We start from the raw sequence: 16,849 nt of genomic DNA on the forward strand, positions 1-16,849 counted from the left end.
CTACCACAATGGGAGGGGCGGGGCCAATCGCGGGCGGAAGGTGGGGTTAACGCAGGCCAGCCAATCAGAGCAAAGGAGGGGCGTGATTATGCAAAATCGCCCCCCCTAAACATAAAGTCTAGATCCGCCCCTGGCTAGATGCACAGAGAACCAGAGTTCTAAAGCCACCGACAACTCTTTGCTAACTTAAAAAAAATTATTTACTGTATTTTGTCTCTCTATGCTCTGGTTGCCACAAATTAGATTATCCTTTAATTAGACAGACTAGACCAGTAGGGTGACTTGCAAAGTCTTCGATGCCATTGATTAAGTGGAGCAAAGGTTGATGTATCTGCCCTTTGGGTTCCTTGTGCATATATATTATACTCTATAAGGCTAGGTACACACTGGAGGTTTTTTAGATGATTATCGGGCCAATCACCCGATAAACAACTGCTCGGATACATATCGCGCTAGTGTGTATATTTACACAGTGAACGACCGTTGTTCCAAAGTGCCGATTGTCGTTTCATTTGGTTGGTCGTACTGTTTAATATTTTCCGACCAATCACTGACCGATCATGTAGTGTGTATGCACTCATCATACTGACGATCTCCATAGGGGTTACAGAGTCGGGCTCTTTTCAGCCGATGCTAGAGATGAATGTCCCGCTGAATAAATGTAGAGAGTGCTGTAGAAGGAATAATTAATTTGTTCCTTCTGAGACAGAATGTTTTGTGTCGAAGTCACAGAAGCTAACGATATTCATTAGGACATGTGGATAGCTATACCAAGGCGGTTTTAATCAGTGTGACAGGAATGAATGAATATTGTGCTGTCATTCTCTAAACGACTATAGGACCAGATGAAGAGCACAGATCTGAGGGTAAATCGTGTCAGTGAGTACGTATGAATCTCTGACTGACCGGACCTTCAGTCGTAGGTACAATCGTTGTAGATAACCGATTGGTTGGAATATTCTCCAGTGTGTACTTTGTCTAATGCAGCCCTGGATGACCTTTGGCTCTCCGGGTGAAACTACAAGTCCCATCATATCCTGCCAACAATCAGCTGGCAAAATAGAAATAAACTAGGATTAGGGCGCTCTCAAATTGATAAAAATGCTGCACCTCATATAAGATAGAATACAATATGGATAGAGAGGGCGCAAAACTGACATTAATAAAATGATTATGGAACACGGAAGTGATTCAATGGAACACAGCATACGGTCTGCGTTCCATTGAATCACTTCCGTGTTCCATACGCAGTAGGACGCCAACTGTATACAGTGTGGACCCAGCTTGTTGAAGCTCGCTATCCGAACCACTGAGTAGGGACAAGTAGGGTAAGCTTTTATCCTGGATTTCTCTCTGTGGTTCAGCATTATCATTGAAGTTTTTTGACCCAGCACAACGATGCTCACTGTGTCCCTTAAAAAGGGCTATAAACATTACGCATATTTTATATTCTGTGATTGTCTGTCTGGTATACATTCTATTTATATTTGTCATAATCATGCCATTTTATTAATGTTTTGCGCCCTCTCTTTCCATATCAGCTGGCAAAGCATGCTGGGGTTTGTAGTTTCACACCACCTGGATTGCCACAGGTTGTCCCAGCCTGCTATATAGAGTACACCCACCTTGAGCAGAGCAACTTATCTGTGATCCTGACCATATCTAGGAATTGACAGTGATGTTAATAACCAGAGGAGCCCTGCACATGTAAATGAGAGGGGCAGCACCAGTGAATAAAATGTTATAGGTCTTTTCTTGTGGGTTTTTTTTTAAAATTATATTTTTTATTTAAATATTTTACTGGGGCAAGATGTGTGGCTCTCAGATGCCCATTCACAGATATCACTATGGCCACCTGCCACTATGAATCACATGTAAATACTTTGGGCTCTTTAATGGCAATCAGAAAGCTGTGGTTGGTTAATGGAATCACACTAATGGGCCTATTTAGTCAGGGATAACAAAGATTTCCCATCGCCGCTTATCGCAATGATAGAAGATCGGTTATCGCTGCAATTTACTTAGAAAATGTCGCTGTGGCAGCTGGGCGATAGACCCTTGCCCAGCGGTACCAGCTGGCAGCTGTAAGAGTACGCTTACTGTTTCGCCGGAGAGTTTTGGGTCGATGGTCGCATTCGCGACCTGTGTTTGTGCCCCCTCTCTGGTTTCCTGTTCTGCTTTCAACAACAACAAATAAAAATTAAAAAAATAAAACATTAAAAATGAGTAAAAAATAACAACAACAATATTTATGGTGGTATTCTTATTAGAAAAAAAAATGCTTTATTTAAATAAATAAAGCATTTTTCTTTGCATATAATTTGTTATAACCATCCTGAGATAGCGATAGAAGAAGTGTACTGCGCAAACCTTCTAAAACAGGCTTTCAAAGCTTCCGCTATTTATCTATTTATGCTGAAGAATTCAGGTTTACTTCCACTTGATGTCGGACGTGTATTAAATACCGCTCCCTCCGTATCACATATGAAGCTCCAGACTTGTGTGAATAGAGACACGTCCTCTCCCGGTATACAGAAAGGGGTCTGCATGTAAAAGAATAGCATGGCAACGTGTGGACATTACTTCTCAGGCATGCATTGAGCTCGTTAATCTCCCAGTGACGTGCGTAGAGCTCTCTAAAGTGCTATCTTATGTCGCTCTGTGTAAGTGAATGTTCTTCTTTCTTAATTTGTTGCTCGTCAAACACAATTTATTTGCCCATTAGGATTTGTCTGAGAGGTACTTAAAGTTAAATTAACCTTTCGGAGACCCCAAGCAGGTTGCTACTATGCCAGGTGCTCTTAATGGATCTGAGCCAAAACATCCATTTCTCTAACCTATAGTCGAGAGATGAAATTGTGTTTGTGTTTATTGTAGATCAGGCTTTAGGGACCTGTTGTTCTTCAGCTGAACTACATCTGCCAGTATGCCAGCGTGTCAATCACCGAAAGCCCCTCACAGCCCGCAAGCGCCCTCGTGATGTAATGGTCCTACTTTAACAAGCAAGAAAAGTGGGTGTCAAGGCCTCTCCCACTGTGAATTTTCCAGTTACGTGGATGGGGAGGTTGATAGGGAAGGGAGGGGCTTTGACAACTCCTTGTCCTGTTTAAAATTTTATTTTGCTAGGTAAATCCCTGTACTGATCTGTAAAGATTGCCTTGCGAATTGCCTTTACTGTTCTGTGACATGACAAATGCACCAGGTTGTAAAAGAAAAACACCTGCTACAATATGGGTCAGTCTGGGCAAACAGGTTGTCAGCGTATGCATGCAGCTCAACTGTCCTGATTTTCGAAAGGATAGTCCCGATTTTAGGGCTGTCCCACCCGTGGACGTATTAGGGGATAGGGAGGAATATAATATGCAGCCTAGCGCTTTATTGCACTAGGCAGCCCTCTGGTGACCACGCCGCCCACCGTGATGTGACCGCGCCCCCCAATGTGACATGCCCCCAATGTGATGTGACCACGCCCCCCATTGTGATGGCCCACGCCCCATTGAGATGTGGCCCCTTTCCCACTCCGAACGCCTGACATGTAGGGAGGTATGGCCTATGTGACAAATTTCTTTACATTTTATCTACATATATATATATATATATATATATATATATATATATATATATATATACATATACATACATATAAATACATATAAATAAATATACATACAAGGTCCACATACTGCATTTATAGTCAATAAATGTTGTGCTCTGGAAAAGTCTACCCAATTATACCCAATTATACCATGCCAAGAGGAATATCAGACCCCAGTGTGCAGCAACTTCTTGGGGCCCCTTTCAGAGATGCTTAGGGCAGAGTTTGTGTCCATCTATGTGCCATATCTTGTGTAAAATCGCACACAAAAATTACACTTCTGACTGCCTACGATTTGAAGGGTGGAACGGGGAGGGATGAAAGCAACTTACAGTAAGAGAGAACCAGGGAGAGCATACGCACATGTGGATGATTCATACTCAGGTTATCTATTAGGCGCGTGTATTTGAGCCGTATCATTTGTACTTAAAAAATAAAATAATGGGAGAACTGCGCTTCCTGATAGAAAAGTGTGCAGCCAGGGGAATAATGGCTGAGGAGAAAGGGCCCAATCTCCTATTGGAATGGGAATAAATTATCTAACTTCCCCGACGTAGTAAAAGTACAGAGTAACTGTAATTATTGATAAGACTTTATAGTAACAAAATGCACATGGTAAATGATGTGCGCAAACAATAAAAAGAGTGATCACTCTAAAATCGTTCCATAATACTGAAATAATAGAGACAAACAGCATACATTAAAAAGTATACCATATCAATGAATTGGACATATTCTAGATATATACCAGCAAATGAATAGGGATAAATACTAATGGATAGGTGGGCTTGATAGTATTGATCCCTATTCATTGGCTAATCATTTTGTTACTATGAAGTCTTATCAATAATTACATTTAATCTGTACTTTTACTGCACCGGGGAAGTCAGATAAATTCGTATCATTTGCACCAGCTACAGAGCAGGTGTAAGTGCCGACTGGTACTGACGACTGACACGTTTGTGTGCCGGAGGAACAGGTGCTTTCAAGTAAAAGAAAACATAAAAAAATAATTTTATGTACAGGACCCGTTAAGAACATATTGTAGTTTTCCTTGGCCATACATTGTTATCAGCTACTCAAGGTAAGAAGTGAAAATATATTGATAAATATCTGTTGATTGTGAAATATCTGAATTGGTGAAGGGAAACTTGTCAGAAACAAAATTATATTTCCTGCCAATTCTCCATGTTCCATGGTTACACGAAAATCTTCCACACTCAAATATTTATAGCCCGAAGGATCACTATGTTAATGAGTTAGAAAATAACTGTGAGGGCATTTGGCATCAGATGACTACAAAGATTCTAAAACTCTTGGATTTTGTAAAATGGGAGATTGTTAGTCATGAGTAACCTTGCTATTTTAAATGACAGTTAATTGAATCCATGGTCAACTATTAATGCTGCATAAAATCTCCATCATTCCTCTATCTCATTTATTGCTTTAAAGGGACAATTATGTTAAAAGATGTGTATAATATATTTCAGTTTAAATATATCTGATTCTGTACACAAGACATCATTGTGGGGATTAAAGTTAACTGTTGTTGGAATTGCAGTAATTAACTCTGTAGTTCTTACCTCTCAAAGGCTCATTTACTAAACTAAAGAATTAGTGGTGTCGCAACGCACATTACTTAGCTTAACTACTTCAGTTTGTTTACCTTGAACAGATATATTCAAGTGTCAAAGGGTAACTCCCCAGACAAATCGCGTTGCCCAATTAACAACTTATTGGACTAACGCCTGCAATTTGAAATAGAACTTCTGCCTGAAATTGCCTCTTGAAAACTTAGAAACAGACTGTTGCTGCCATTTGACAGATATGTTGTGAATAAATAACCTTCATAAGCAACATGGTAACCATGGAAACAGTCATTGTAGCACACAATTTGTTTCTGATGTTGTAATATGTCAGATGTTTTACAAGACCTGTATTAGATAACAAGGATGTTATTAGTGTGTTATGTTATTGTGTATTGCAGACCTACCAACTTGCAATTTTCTTTTATGGTGAGATTGTCAGGAACAAGATAGTGTGGCACCAGAATAAGTACAATGTTACTTTGGCGTGGCATGCCACGGAATTAATGTTTTAAGTTGAAGTGAAATTGTTGAATGAACATGATGTTAGGCAAAATTATATGTAGAGCACTGTACCAGGCAAGTTCTGGCAAGCAGTATGGCATTGAAAGCACATCTGAAATGTTACATCAGAGAGTTATTACAGAATATAAATATATATATATATTGGATCGGATGGTCTCTCCTCAAGCAAATTATAGAAAATGTGTAATACTTTCCACTGGATAAATATCTCCAATCACAGTATAACGGTGGGTATGGTATGGTACTGTTTTGGAATAGAATAGTGGGTGAGTAGTGGGATGCAACAGGTTTCCATGAGTGGGTGAGTAGTGGGATGGAACAGTTTCCATGAGTGGGTGAGTAGTGGGATGCAACAGTTTCCATGAGTGGATGAGTAGTGGGATGCAACAGTTTCCATGAGTGGGTGAGAAGTGGGATGGAAAAGTTTCCATGAGTGGGTGAGTAGTGGGGTTCAACAGATTTCCATGAGTGGGTGAGTAGTGGGATGGAACAGTTTCCATGAGTGGGTGAGTAGTGGGATGCAACAGTTTCCATGAGTGGGTGAGAAGTGGGATGGAAAAGTTTCCATGAGTGGATGAGTAGTGGGGTTCAACAGATTTCCATGAGTGGGTCAGTAGTGGGATGGAACAGATTTCCATGAGTGGGTGAATAATGGCATGGAACAGTTTACATGAGTGGATGAGTAGTGGGATGGAACAGTTTCCATGAGTGGGTGAGTAGTGGGATGGAACAGTTTCCATGAGTGGATGAGTAGTGGGATGGAACAGTTTCCATGAGTGGGTGAGTAGTGGGATGGAATAGTTTACATGAGTGGATGAGTAGTGGGATGGAACAGTTTCCATGAGTGGGTGAGTAGTGGGATGGAACAGTTTACATGAGTGGATGAGTAATGGGATGGAACAGTTTCCATGAGTGGGTGAGTAGTGGGGTTCAAGAGATTTCCATGAGTGGGTGAGTAGTGGGATTGAATAGTTTCCATGAGTGGGTGAGTAGTGGGATGCAACAGTTTCCATGAGTGGGTGAGAAGTGGGATGGAAAAGTTTCCATGAGTGGGTGAGTAGTGGGGTTCAACAGATTTCCATGAGTGGGTGAATAGTGGCATGGAACAGTTTACATGAGTGGATGAGTAGTGGGATGGAACAGTTTCCATGAGTGGGTGAGTAGTGGTATGGAACAGTTTACATGAGTGGATGAGTAGTGGGATGGAACAGTTTCCATGAGTGGGTGAGTAGTGGGGTTCAAGAGATTTCCATGAGTGGGTGAGTAGTGGGATGGAATAGTTTCCATGAGTGGGTGAGTAGTGGGATGCAACAGTTTCCATGAGTGGGTGAGAAGTGGGATGGAAAAGTTTCCATGAGTGGGTGAGTAGTGGGGTTCAACAGATTTCCATGAGTGGGTCAGTAGTGGGATGGAACAGATTTCCATGAGTGGGTGAATAGTGGCATGGAACAGTTTACATGAGTGGATGAGTAGTGGGATGGAACAGGTTCCATGAGAGGTTGAGTAGTAGGATGGAATAGACTTTCATGAGTGGGTGAATAGTGTGATTTTAATCACAGAACAGTGGTCTAGGGACCTCTTCAAAATGTAGCTATGGAAATAAGGTATAGTTACACTTCACAATGACTCTTTATCTTCTTCAATGTCACATAAAATTATCCTGTGTTTTATTAACTGACAGTTCAGTGCAGTTGCTGTCTATCATCAATAATCACTTGGCCTTGGAATAATCATCAGCTTCCACTAGTGCAGTAGTAAGTTGTCACAAGTAGCTCACATCGTACTGGCAAATTAATTTTTATTGACTTAGAGTTGAATTAAGATATAGGACTGTGCAGATGGTAAGGGGGCGCTCTCTCCTGCTATATAATTGGCCAGATTTGCACAAAGTAAAGTGCTCTATTATCTGTATATTTGGCGGATCACACATTCTTTATTTACCATATGCGGATCCACCCACTTTTCATCCACTCGCGCCTTCATTTGGTGAAGCTGTGTGAGCCCCACCCCTTTAGAAGTCCACAAACTGGGGCTATCCCGTCTAAATCGGTACCATTGGGGCATACTGTCCCCACATTAGGTTCTTAACCCTTAATAGACAATTACGACCTATTCTCAGAATATTATACACTTCTACTAATTCTAATCTCTGGAATCTTTAGGGCCATTCAGTGTGTTTGTCTATCATGTCCTATTCTGCTGACATTTACAATGAACATTTGTAAATGGTGAAAAGGACTCGATACAAAATGTGAAGATTCGGGTCATTTTCAGCTCCTCCAGAACACGAAGACATTGGATATCATTTTCACACACATGCAGTTATTTCACACTCCCCGGAGATCTCTATAATGTTGAAATAGGTCAGCAGAAGATTGACATGCAATAAAAAATGTCCCACAGACCAGATGAAGTAAACATTCCTGAAATAGAAATAAGACCACAGGACGAAAAAACCTCACATGGTCTTTGAAAAGTGCTGTCCTATCTGTAAAATGCAATGACTGCTTTGTGTGTATAATTACCCAGAGCCCTCAGCGGCTGTTGGGACATGGCATGACCCCCACGGACGTGGGAACTGTTTGTAGTTAAACCTGTTTAATCTTTATTTAATGATGTATATAGAAGGATTTTATTTTTAGTCTTTTTTCCCCTCGCCCTAGTTATTTTTATATTGAATCATGCTAAGCAAATTTGATCGTTTGTTTTGAATTTTACATTTTTGGTTCTTACCATTCCTCCCAACGTTGCGCAATTAAATTCTGCACACAACTTGCCACATCCCCCAATTCTGTGTGGCCATGAAACCAACCGATAGACCACAACTCTTTTGCCCGTTAGAAAGCAAGACTGTACTTTGAGATTGGAGACTGTTGTAGTGTATGCAGTATATTTTTCTAACCCACTACTGATTTCCATGCAGACCACTAGCTATGTACTGTCAATGCTTAGAGCTCTTTCCACTTCCATAAGTCCTTTGGTTGATTAAGTTCGTTCGTAGAGTTCTACCAGTCTCTGGATAAGAGTGGTCACTGCTGAATTCTGGGTAGTTCTCCCTAAGATTTTAATGTAGCTTTCCTAACGGTGTCTGGTGTAAATGGAAAGGAAAGAGGAAACTGAATTGTGTAATATATACGATTGAGGGATATTATGGAACGGTGTCCTAGGATTGACCTGCCCTGCCACAATAGACTTGTTCAGCTGTGCATGAATCATAGTACACATACTACTGGGACACTTTGTCACAAACTCCCCGGAGTTCAGTAAAAGAGGTTACTTACTAATCTCCTTTGGATTTCTCCTTTTAAACAGCTGCATTGAATGAGTTGTATTCATGTTTCCTTTATTGCGTAACACACAACGAAAAATCAGCATTTTTTTTTTATTAAGATACTCAATTTTATTAACACATGTTGTAAAATAGAGGCTAACGTAAATTAGATCCAAAATCCTATGAAGTCATTTGTAGTTCCAAAAAGTCATCTGTTCATTAAAGTTAACGTTAAGTTGTCCCCTACACACAGCGGAAACTGCCTTATTGTAGACTGAACCCATATTTAGCCTAACAATTTACTAGCTGCTAGTGACATCATTGAGGCGTGATGCACGAATGATGTCATAAGTTTCTAGCGAAGTGATAGGCTGCCTGCTGATGATCATTGGTATATTCTCAGGGGGAGCATAGGCAAACCGACGTGGGGGGGGGGGGGTTCCTAGTGCCTGGAAACCCCCTCCAAGCCTGGGGAACTGTATAATTGAGGTGGATGAACGCTGCTCCCGCTTCACACAGTTCTGCTTGAAAAGGGAGAGCTGCGTGCACCTAACAGTAGTGCACGCAGCATTGCCCGTGTATATGATGGGGATACGAAGAGTTGGAGAGCAGCCAAGCACTGTGTAAATTTATACACAGGCCCCCATGCATGCTGGTCACGCCCACTGGCGGCGTGGTGTGGAAACCCCCCTCTACAAATCCTGCGTTTGCCCCCCGGGGAAGGGGGCACTATCCCATTCTGGTGTCTGAGATTAGGTTCTCGCCTCATGGTAAGAATGGCTCTGTTCATCCAACGTTGTTAGACTTGGTGGAAAAGATGATTGTTCTTTAGTTTGTGAATCCTAAGGACAATTTAGTTAGAGTGGGTACACACTACAGGTTTTTCACCTGATTACCGTGCCAATCCTACGATAGACGTCCGTTAGGTCCGATATCGTATTAGTGTGTACGCTCCAACGATCTTGTTATATCCTTCAAAATCACATTGTATCGTTTGATTTGATTTTATAAACGGACTAATAATCTCTATAACCGATGTCAGGCGAATCCCGTCCGGCCACTGATTGGCACTAAATCGCGCCCTAGCCCCCCGCCAAAAAAATTCTAATTCCGCCCCTGGATCTGAAGGTAAATATAGTAAAACGTGTATAGTGTGTACAGAGGAATCGGCTGCTGATCGGGACTTTCAGCTGTTGGTAAAATCGGTAAAGATATCGCATCGGGAAAAGTTTTTTGTAGTGTGTTCCCAGCGTTACACACGTGACAATTAACACATCCCACCTAACATTATATTATCAGCATCACAGTATCATTGTTTTGTGTTTTGTAGACGTTCCTTCCGTAAATTGCTACATGAGCCGTACAACTTACGTACCCAGTATCCATAATGAGAACTTAAAGAGAAGGAAAAAACAGTTTTGCTACTTTACAGTTGGGGACACAGAATAAAAAGAAATACTAACAGATACTACTCAATCTACTAAATATATGTCTATATCCAGTGGTGGCGGTGGAAATTTAGAAGTGGCTGTATAGAAAATGTAAGTGACTGGAATGTGATAGTGTTACAATGAAGGCAGCAGGAGAAGTGGCGGTATGACATACCCCTGTATACCCCCCACTACCACCAATATATATATAATGTAAGTGACTGGAATGTGATAGTGATACAATGAAGGCAGTAGGAGAAGTGGCGGTAATGCATACCACTGTATATATATATCATACTTGCCTACTCTCCCGGAATGTCCGGGAGATTCCCGCATTTCGCGAGAGTCTCACGGACTCCCGGGAGAGTGTATGGCAATCTCCCGCATCTGCCCACTTCCTAGTGAAGTGGGCAGAATTAGGACCAAAACGACGTGGGGCCTTTGGCCCCACACCCTGCTTTAAAATGCTGCATTTGCATCATGACGTCACGGGGCGGGTCCAAAATGACGCAAATTTTGGAGCCCCCCCCCCATCACGCACTCCTCCCCCAGCAGGCTTCCGGAAGCCAATTTTCAAAAGTTGGTAAGTATGATAGATATATATAGAGAGAGAGAGAGAGAGAGGGAGAGCAATTCATGCCTTTATTTTCTCTATAAAGTAACTTGCATTTTAGGTAATAGCCCTGTAATTAATGTGAACACAGAATAACAGAGGTACATATCTTGCGCTGCAGAGAGTCCGACCTATAGGTGATGACAGACATATTAACCCTTAATAGACATGGCTCATCCCCGTGGCCACTATACTCGGTATACAATGAAATAATTCACATTCTTGAGAAAATGTTTGAAACAGCTGAGTGTTATATATCAACAACCAATTCCCTCTTCTCTGTACATGTGTTTCACATTTAAATCAGAGCCTGTGTTAGAGACACGTACATTTAGGAGTGTAGGGAAGGTTCTCTAATGGGGGAAAAAAAGACCTTTCAATACAGAACACGAACTGTAACGTTATAACTGTAAATGACATAAATGATTATTTGTCCTCATTAGTTTCCACGTTCTAGTTTCCAAGTGTTTGATCTCTGGCTTGGATACACGATGCAGTCCTGTCACATGACCACGATAATATTTTGCAGACAGCTAAAAGGTGACCTCCTCTGCTTAGTAGCCTGACCCCACTTAAACCTCACAGCAGGGCAGGGGTGTTGAAATCAGAAAATCTATTTCTGAGAAATGCATTACAGGACAAGTCGGGAAACATGTCAGCTCCAATTCTAGGTTCAAAGTTCTGCTGTTGTACGATGCAACTTATCACATAACGAGTGCAGAGTTATTCATTTCTAAGGGTTTTAACATTAAAATGCATGATCCTGTGTGGCACACGCATGCGGCTCTCCGTGCCTACACCGTAGATTTGTTATAGCTTGTAGCACTTGTTTAAAATGCCTGCTGATATGTTATTATAGATAGGGGTCTTATTGCTGAGATTAAGTGTAGTGTACATTCATTTTGAAGCTTAGAGGTCCTCATATAAAGTCTCTAGATGTCATCCTCTGCTATAAATCCCGAATTCCGGGTAGATCTCCCGGACTCCCGGGAGAGCTGGCAATTCTCCCGCATCTTCCCACTTCCTAGTGTAGTGGGCAGATTTCAAGCCTCCATGATGCGATTCTCCCGGAATCGCATCATTTTAGCCCGTCTCCTGTGGTAAAATAACGAGTTTGCGTCATTACGTCACAGGGGTTGGGCCAAAATGATGCAATTCGTGGAGCCCCGCCCCCTTGTGCCCACCTCCACACCAAGACTCCCGGAGGTCAGTCTTCAAAGGTTGGGAACTATGAGAAAGCCCCAATCCCAAAAGATTACGTACATGTGGTTCAATGTTCACACAGTCTAGTGTAGTGATAGTTAACCTGATACACCACAGGGGCCACATGGTGCGACCCTTCAAAAGGGCCACATATCACCCTTAAGCTCAGTAATAGATGGCTAGATTTCCTGGCGAAATTCAGATTTTTAAAGGTATTTATATGCAATCCACATTGGGGGCACTAAACGTAATCTGTTTGTTTGTTTTTTGTAAATAAAGTTTAGAAAATGAAAAACATCTGAACTGGTTGCTATGGGTAACGGCACCTCTATAATATAATTACTTGGGGCCAGATTTTATAATTCTCTAAGATGTTTCAGCAGCCTACATGCCAAATGTTTTTTGTTTATTGCTTGTGCCCTTCATAATCTGGGGGCGCTTATACTGTACTATAGTTTGTTGAGTGACGTAGCAGCAATATTATTATTTTTATCAATATTGTATGTAATATAAGATGTTAAAAACAGTTGCCTCTATAAATTCTTTCACTGAGTAATTCTGCCGGCTTAATGCTCATAAACCTTTATTCTATAATGTACAATAAAGTGACATCGTTATTGCACAAATGAATCGGCTGCTGCTGCAACATTCAAAATGGACTAATAATGTGTTACTTGACAAGCCTAAATAAACAGACAATAATCCTATCTAGACAGGGAGAAAAGCTTTTAAAATGCACCTGGGCAATCAGGCGGTTTTCTGACAAACACTTACTGCATGAAGAGCTGTTGACAGTAAAATTGAACGTTTACCAAGTATCCAGCACCTGTCGTCTATTAATCTGTTATGTAACAGTCATTGTACGTACAGTAAAGGTTCCGGCAGTGGGAGAATAGATGGAAAAGCAAAATAAAAGTCCACAGTCTTCAGCATGTTCTTCATGAAAGCAAATAAGACCCCAAATCAGTCATTGTAACGCCATGTGCCTTATATTTCTCTCTTTCATTGTATATAATTTGTTTGTGTCATGATTCCCGCTATGTACAGCGCTGCGTAATATGTCAGCACTTTTTAGTTCCAGGCTTGTCTAGGTTCCTATTTTTCAGTATTAACCAACTGTGCACAATAAATTTTCTCAGCTTGCTGAATGAAATTCTTATTTTCTGGATTTTATAAGTGAATATTTTTCTTGAAGAAAAGAAATATTTAAAACGCCTGGTATAATGACATTCCGTAAACTTGAGATGACACCGCTATGAGGTCCCGTGAGACGGTATCATGCGTCACGTGTTTAGAGCTAAGGCTCCCTAGATACTGTTCTAGAATGTTGGCAACTGTGTTACAGTACAAGAGTCCTGGAGAATAGACAGAACAGCTGGATTCCAACTTCATTTCAGCAGAAGGCATTGATGCAGGACTCCCTATTCGATATCTAGGGTACCACCTGCTGTATGGCTACCCCAGGGGTATAACAGACAGAATCATGGAGTACTTTAGGCTTATAAATAAAAACTAAAGCTTACAGATGGGATTTTTACATATGAACCATGAAGGTTAAATACACTGTTCTGATATTACACTGCAGGCAGCAGCCCATCTGAATGAGGTCATTTTTTGGTGGTAGATATAAGTCATAACGATAATCCACCTTACCAATGTGGGTGCTCGGACTAATACCCCTTTATATGTGCATATTAATGTCAGATAGAGACTTCTTTTAAATAATAGGTTGTTTACTTACTGATAAATTTTTTCATATATCAGGGGCAGTCAAAGTTTGCATGTATAATGCAGACTCACAGAACCGCACTTCTGAAGTGCTAGGCCCGTCTTCAGTGAATGTGTCATGCTCCAATGTGGTGAGGCCACACCCCTTTTATACCCTATTTTCACTATTTACATTTTGGGAGGTATGCACTCTGAGATACAACTGTTTTTTCGATGATACAAATGTTTATTTGGCAGCTTTATTTATGAGATGTATAATGTGCATATATCTGGGACTGTGCATATTATTATATAGCCATATTTCAGTAATCTAGTTCCTCAACGTGTATCCAAGGTAAAGTGGAGGCGTTGCCCATAGCAACCACTCCCGATTCTAGCTGTCCTTTAATTAGTTTTTTCTAGAAAATGATGGCTAGAATCTGATTGGTTGCTATGGGTGACACCTCCACTTTTCCTTTTAGAAAGTTTAATAAATCTACTCCTTAGACTTGCGAAATTGGGACAAGTCCTGTCCCGATCTACACAAATCCCACCCTGAAGTGCCCCCTTTTATGTAAACCACACCCCTTTCGAGGTCCGCAAGTTGGGACTGTCCTACCAAAATCAGGACAGTTTGTAGGTATGCTTCTATCTTTGTGCTATGGGGAGAGTATGAAAAGCATACAAATTAAAGGCTAAGTTCACCAGTAGATATTTTGGAACGTTACCCACTACGACACTTGCTCCCCATACCTTAATTAACTTGCAAGCCAAGTGTTGCAAAGGCCTGACCAAGACAAACGCCTATTTGTTGTTTCACAGACAGATCCTGCTTAATATCTTTCTTTTGTTTGTTGCAGACCGCAGGGCAAGAGGGCGGCTCGCTTACTCAAGAAAACAAGCATGAACAGGCTCTGGATTATTATTCCCTGGCTGTTATAGCTAGTCACAATAACCCTAAATACCTCCGCCAGCGTGCCATGTGCCTATCCCACCTTGGAGATTACCACCGCGCCGTCGCCGATATGGATAAAGCGATCCAAAGGCACGGCGATAATGACCTCAAGACACAAGTAGAAGACTTTTGTTACAAAGGCCGCATGCTACTGTTACAACCGGAAGAAGAGGCCGCTTGCAGACAGTATATGAAGGCTGTGAGTGTGGACACTGCATCCGCCTTGGCAGTCATTAGCAATGCACCGGGCAAAACCAGGATGTCCGAAATATTCAGTCGCATCGCACATAAATATTTTGAGCAGAAACTGTTTGAAGAGTCGTGGAAACTGACTGAGTGCGGGTTGCTTATTAATGAAAACCACCAAGAACTGAAGAAACTAAAAACCAGGATTAAAAGGGAAGCTTCTGGGTGTATTGTCCATTAGTGTTAATATGATGGAGCACCAGTTGCAACCCAAATGCATTTACTGTAATGTAGCCTACATCCCAAAAATACAACACACAGCACCATCGCTGGTCAGGATACGCCCCCAATCTACTAACCACACCCACAGTTCTGTGGTCGTATCGCCAATCCACGAGGACACGCCTTATATAGATGGGAACTCAGGATTATGACTCGAAAACGAGATTGTTGGGGGTATGACGTACTGATTCCGCAACACAACTGCGCTTCACTTCATCGGAACGTTATTCTTAAACAAACATCTTACTTGATTACATGCAAGGAGCTAATGATTAAATTTTGAGTGTTTTAGCGCTAATTATATTTCATTTATTAAGAAATGTATCAGACATGTAATATTTACATTGGGTGCAGATGTTGGCAGACATACAGGATTTTTTACCTGACTGATCGCTATGAAATTTAAGCTTTGTCATACTTGGGGTTTATTTTAAAACTATGTATGTAATTGATACGCCGGCTGTATTTTTTAATAAGAACCTTACATTTTTAGAGGGAAAATATGTAGTGGCTCATCAGTGTGCTTATGTTTTACAAAGGGAACAAGCTAATCAAGGGTATGACCCGGTCAAATGTAGGAGTGGCCAGGTAGAAATGTGGGCGGGGCATAATTAAATTGATTCATAGTAAGAGCGAAAACGTTAGCCCATAAAGGCAGTAATAAAGTTATTTGTTTGATAGGTCACCCAAGGGAATTGGATTTTGATTGGGCCATAAAAACTGTACCATGCTTACTTTTGTTTGTCAAATAAAGTAGACCAGGTTTAAGAAATTATCCCTATATATCCTACAAAAATCCTTAGGGGTTTATTGACTAAAACTTCTAAATAGGAAAAGTGGAGGTGTTGCTCATAGCAACCAATCAGATTCTGGCTATCATGTTCTAGAATGTACTGGGTAAATGATAACTAGAATCTGATTGGTTGCTATGGGCAACACCTCCACTTTTTCCTTTTTCGAAGGTTTTATACATATCTACCCCTTAACCTTTGTTTGTGTTATATGTAATAAAGAAGATTAAAATGCTATCTATTTCTAGCCGCAGTCTGAAGGCATTGCTCTAAGCCTGATGGATAGCAAAGAGATAGGGATTACAGAGGCTGACAAGGGTGGGACATTGTAATTTTAAATTACTCAGACTATTTCGAAGTTAAGATTACGTGGCAGAAATTTACTTCTGACCCTACATCCAACATCTTAAATGTTCTAAACACCCTTTTAGAAGAAGGTCTTGATAATGGAGGTTTTAAGAGCAATGAGTACAAATATATATTTCGCAATTTATTCCTGTGATTCCTGTGTTCTAACATTTACATAAATTACATAAATCCTTGTTGAACCCAACAATTGCTGGAATTGACTCATTAACATCACATGCATCTGAATACATAGTCTTTATTGAAAAGTACTTTATCTTACGGCATCTGATCTGAACCATTTATAAGATTTTGTGTAGCAAGATCATTACTATAAAAGATAATAATAATACTATTGGG

At 40.9% G+C, this 16,849-nt stretch overlaps 1 protein-coding gene across 1 annotated transcript in view; it reads left to right on the forward strand.

Moving 5' to 3' along the window:
• The window catches only part of TTC34 (tetratricopeptide repeat domain 34), a 40,262-nt gene extending 23,627 nt beyond the window's left edge, over positions 1-16,635 (forward strand). Inside the window, exon 7 of the mRNA XM_075191383.1 lies at positions 14,791-16,635. Within this exon, the coding sequence (XP_075047484.1) occupies positions 14,791-15,312 (522 nt within the window). The 3' untranslated portion in view covers positions 15,313-16,635. The remainder of the gene's footprint in view (positions 1-14,790) is intronic.
• Positions 16,636-16,849: the final 214 nt, after the last annotated feature.

The sequence above is a fragment of the Mixophyes fleayi genome, chromosome 11 (assembly GCF_038048845.1).
Source record: "Mixophyes fleayi isolate aMixFle1 chromosome 11, aMixFle1.hap1, whole genome shotgun sequence".
In the NCBI taxonomy this organism is placed as follows: Eukaryota; Metazoa; Chordata; class Amphibia; order Anura; family Limnodynastidae; genus Mixophyes; species Mixophyes fleayi.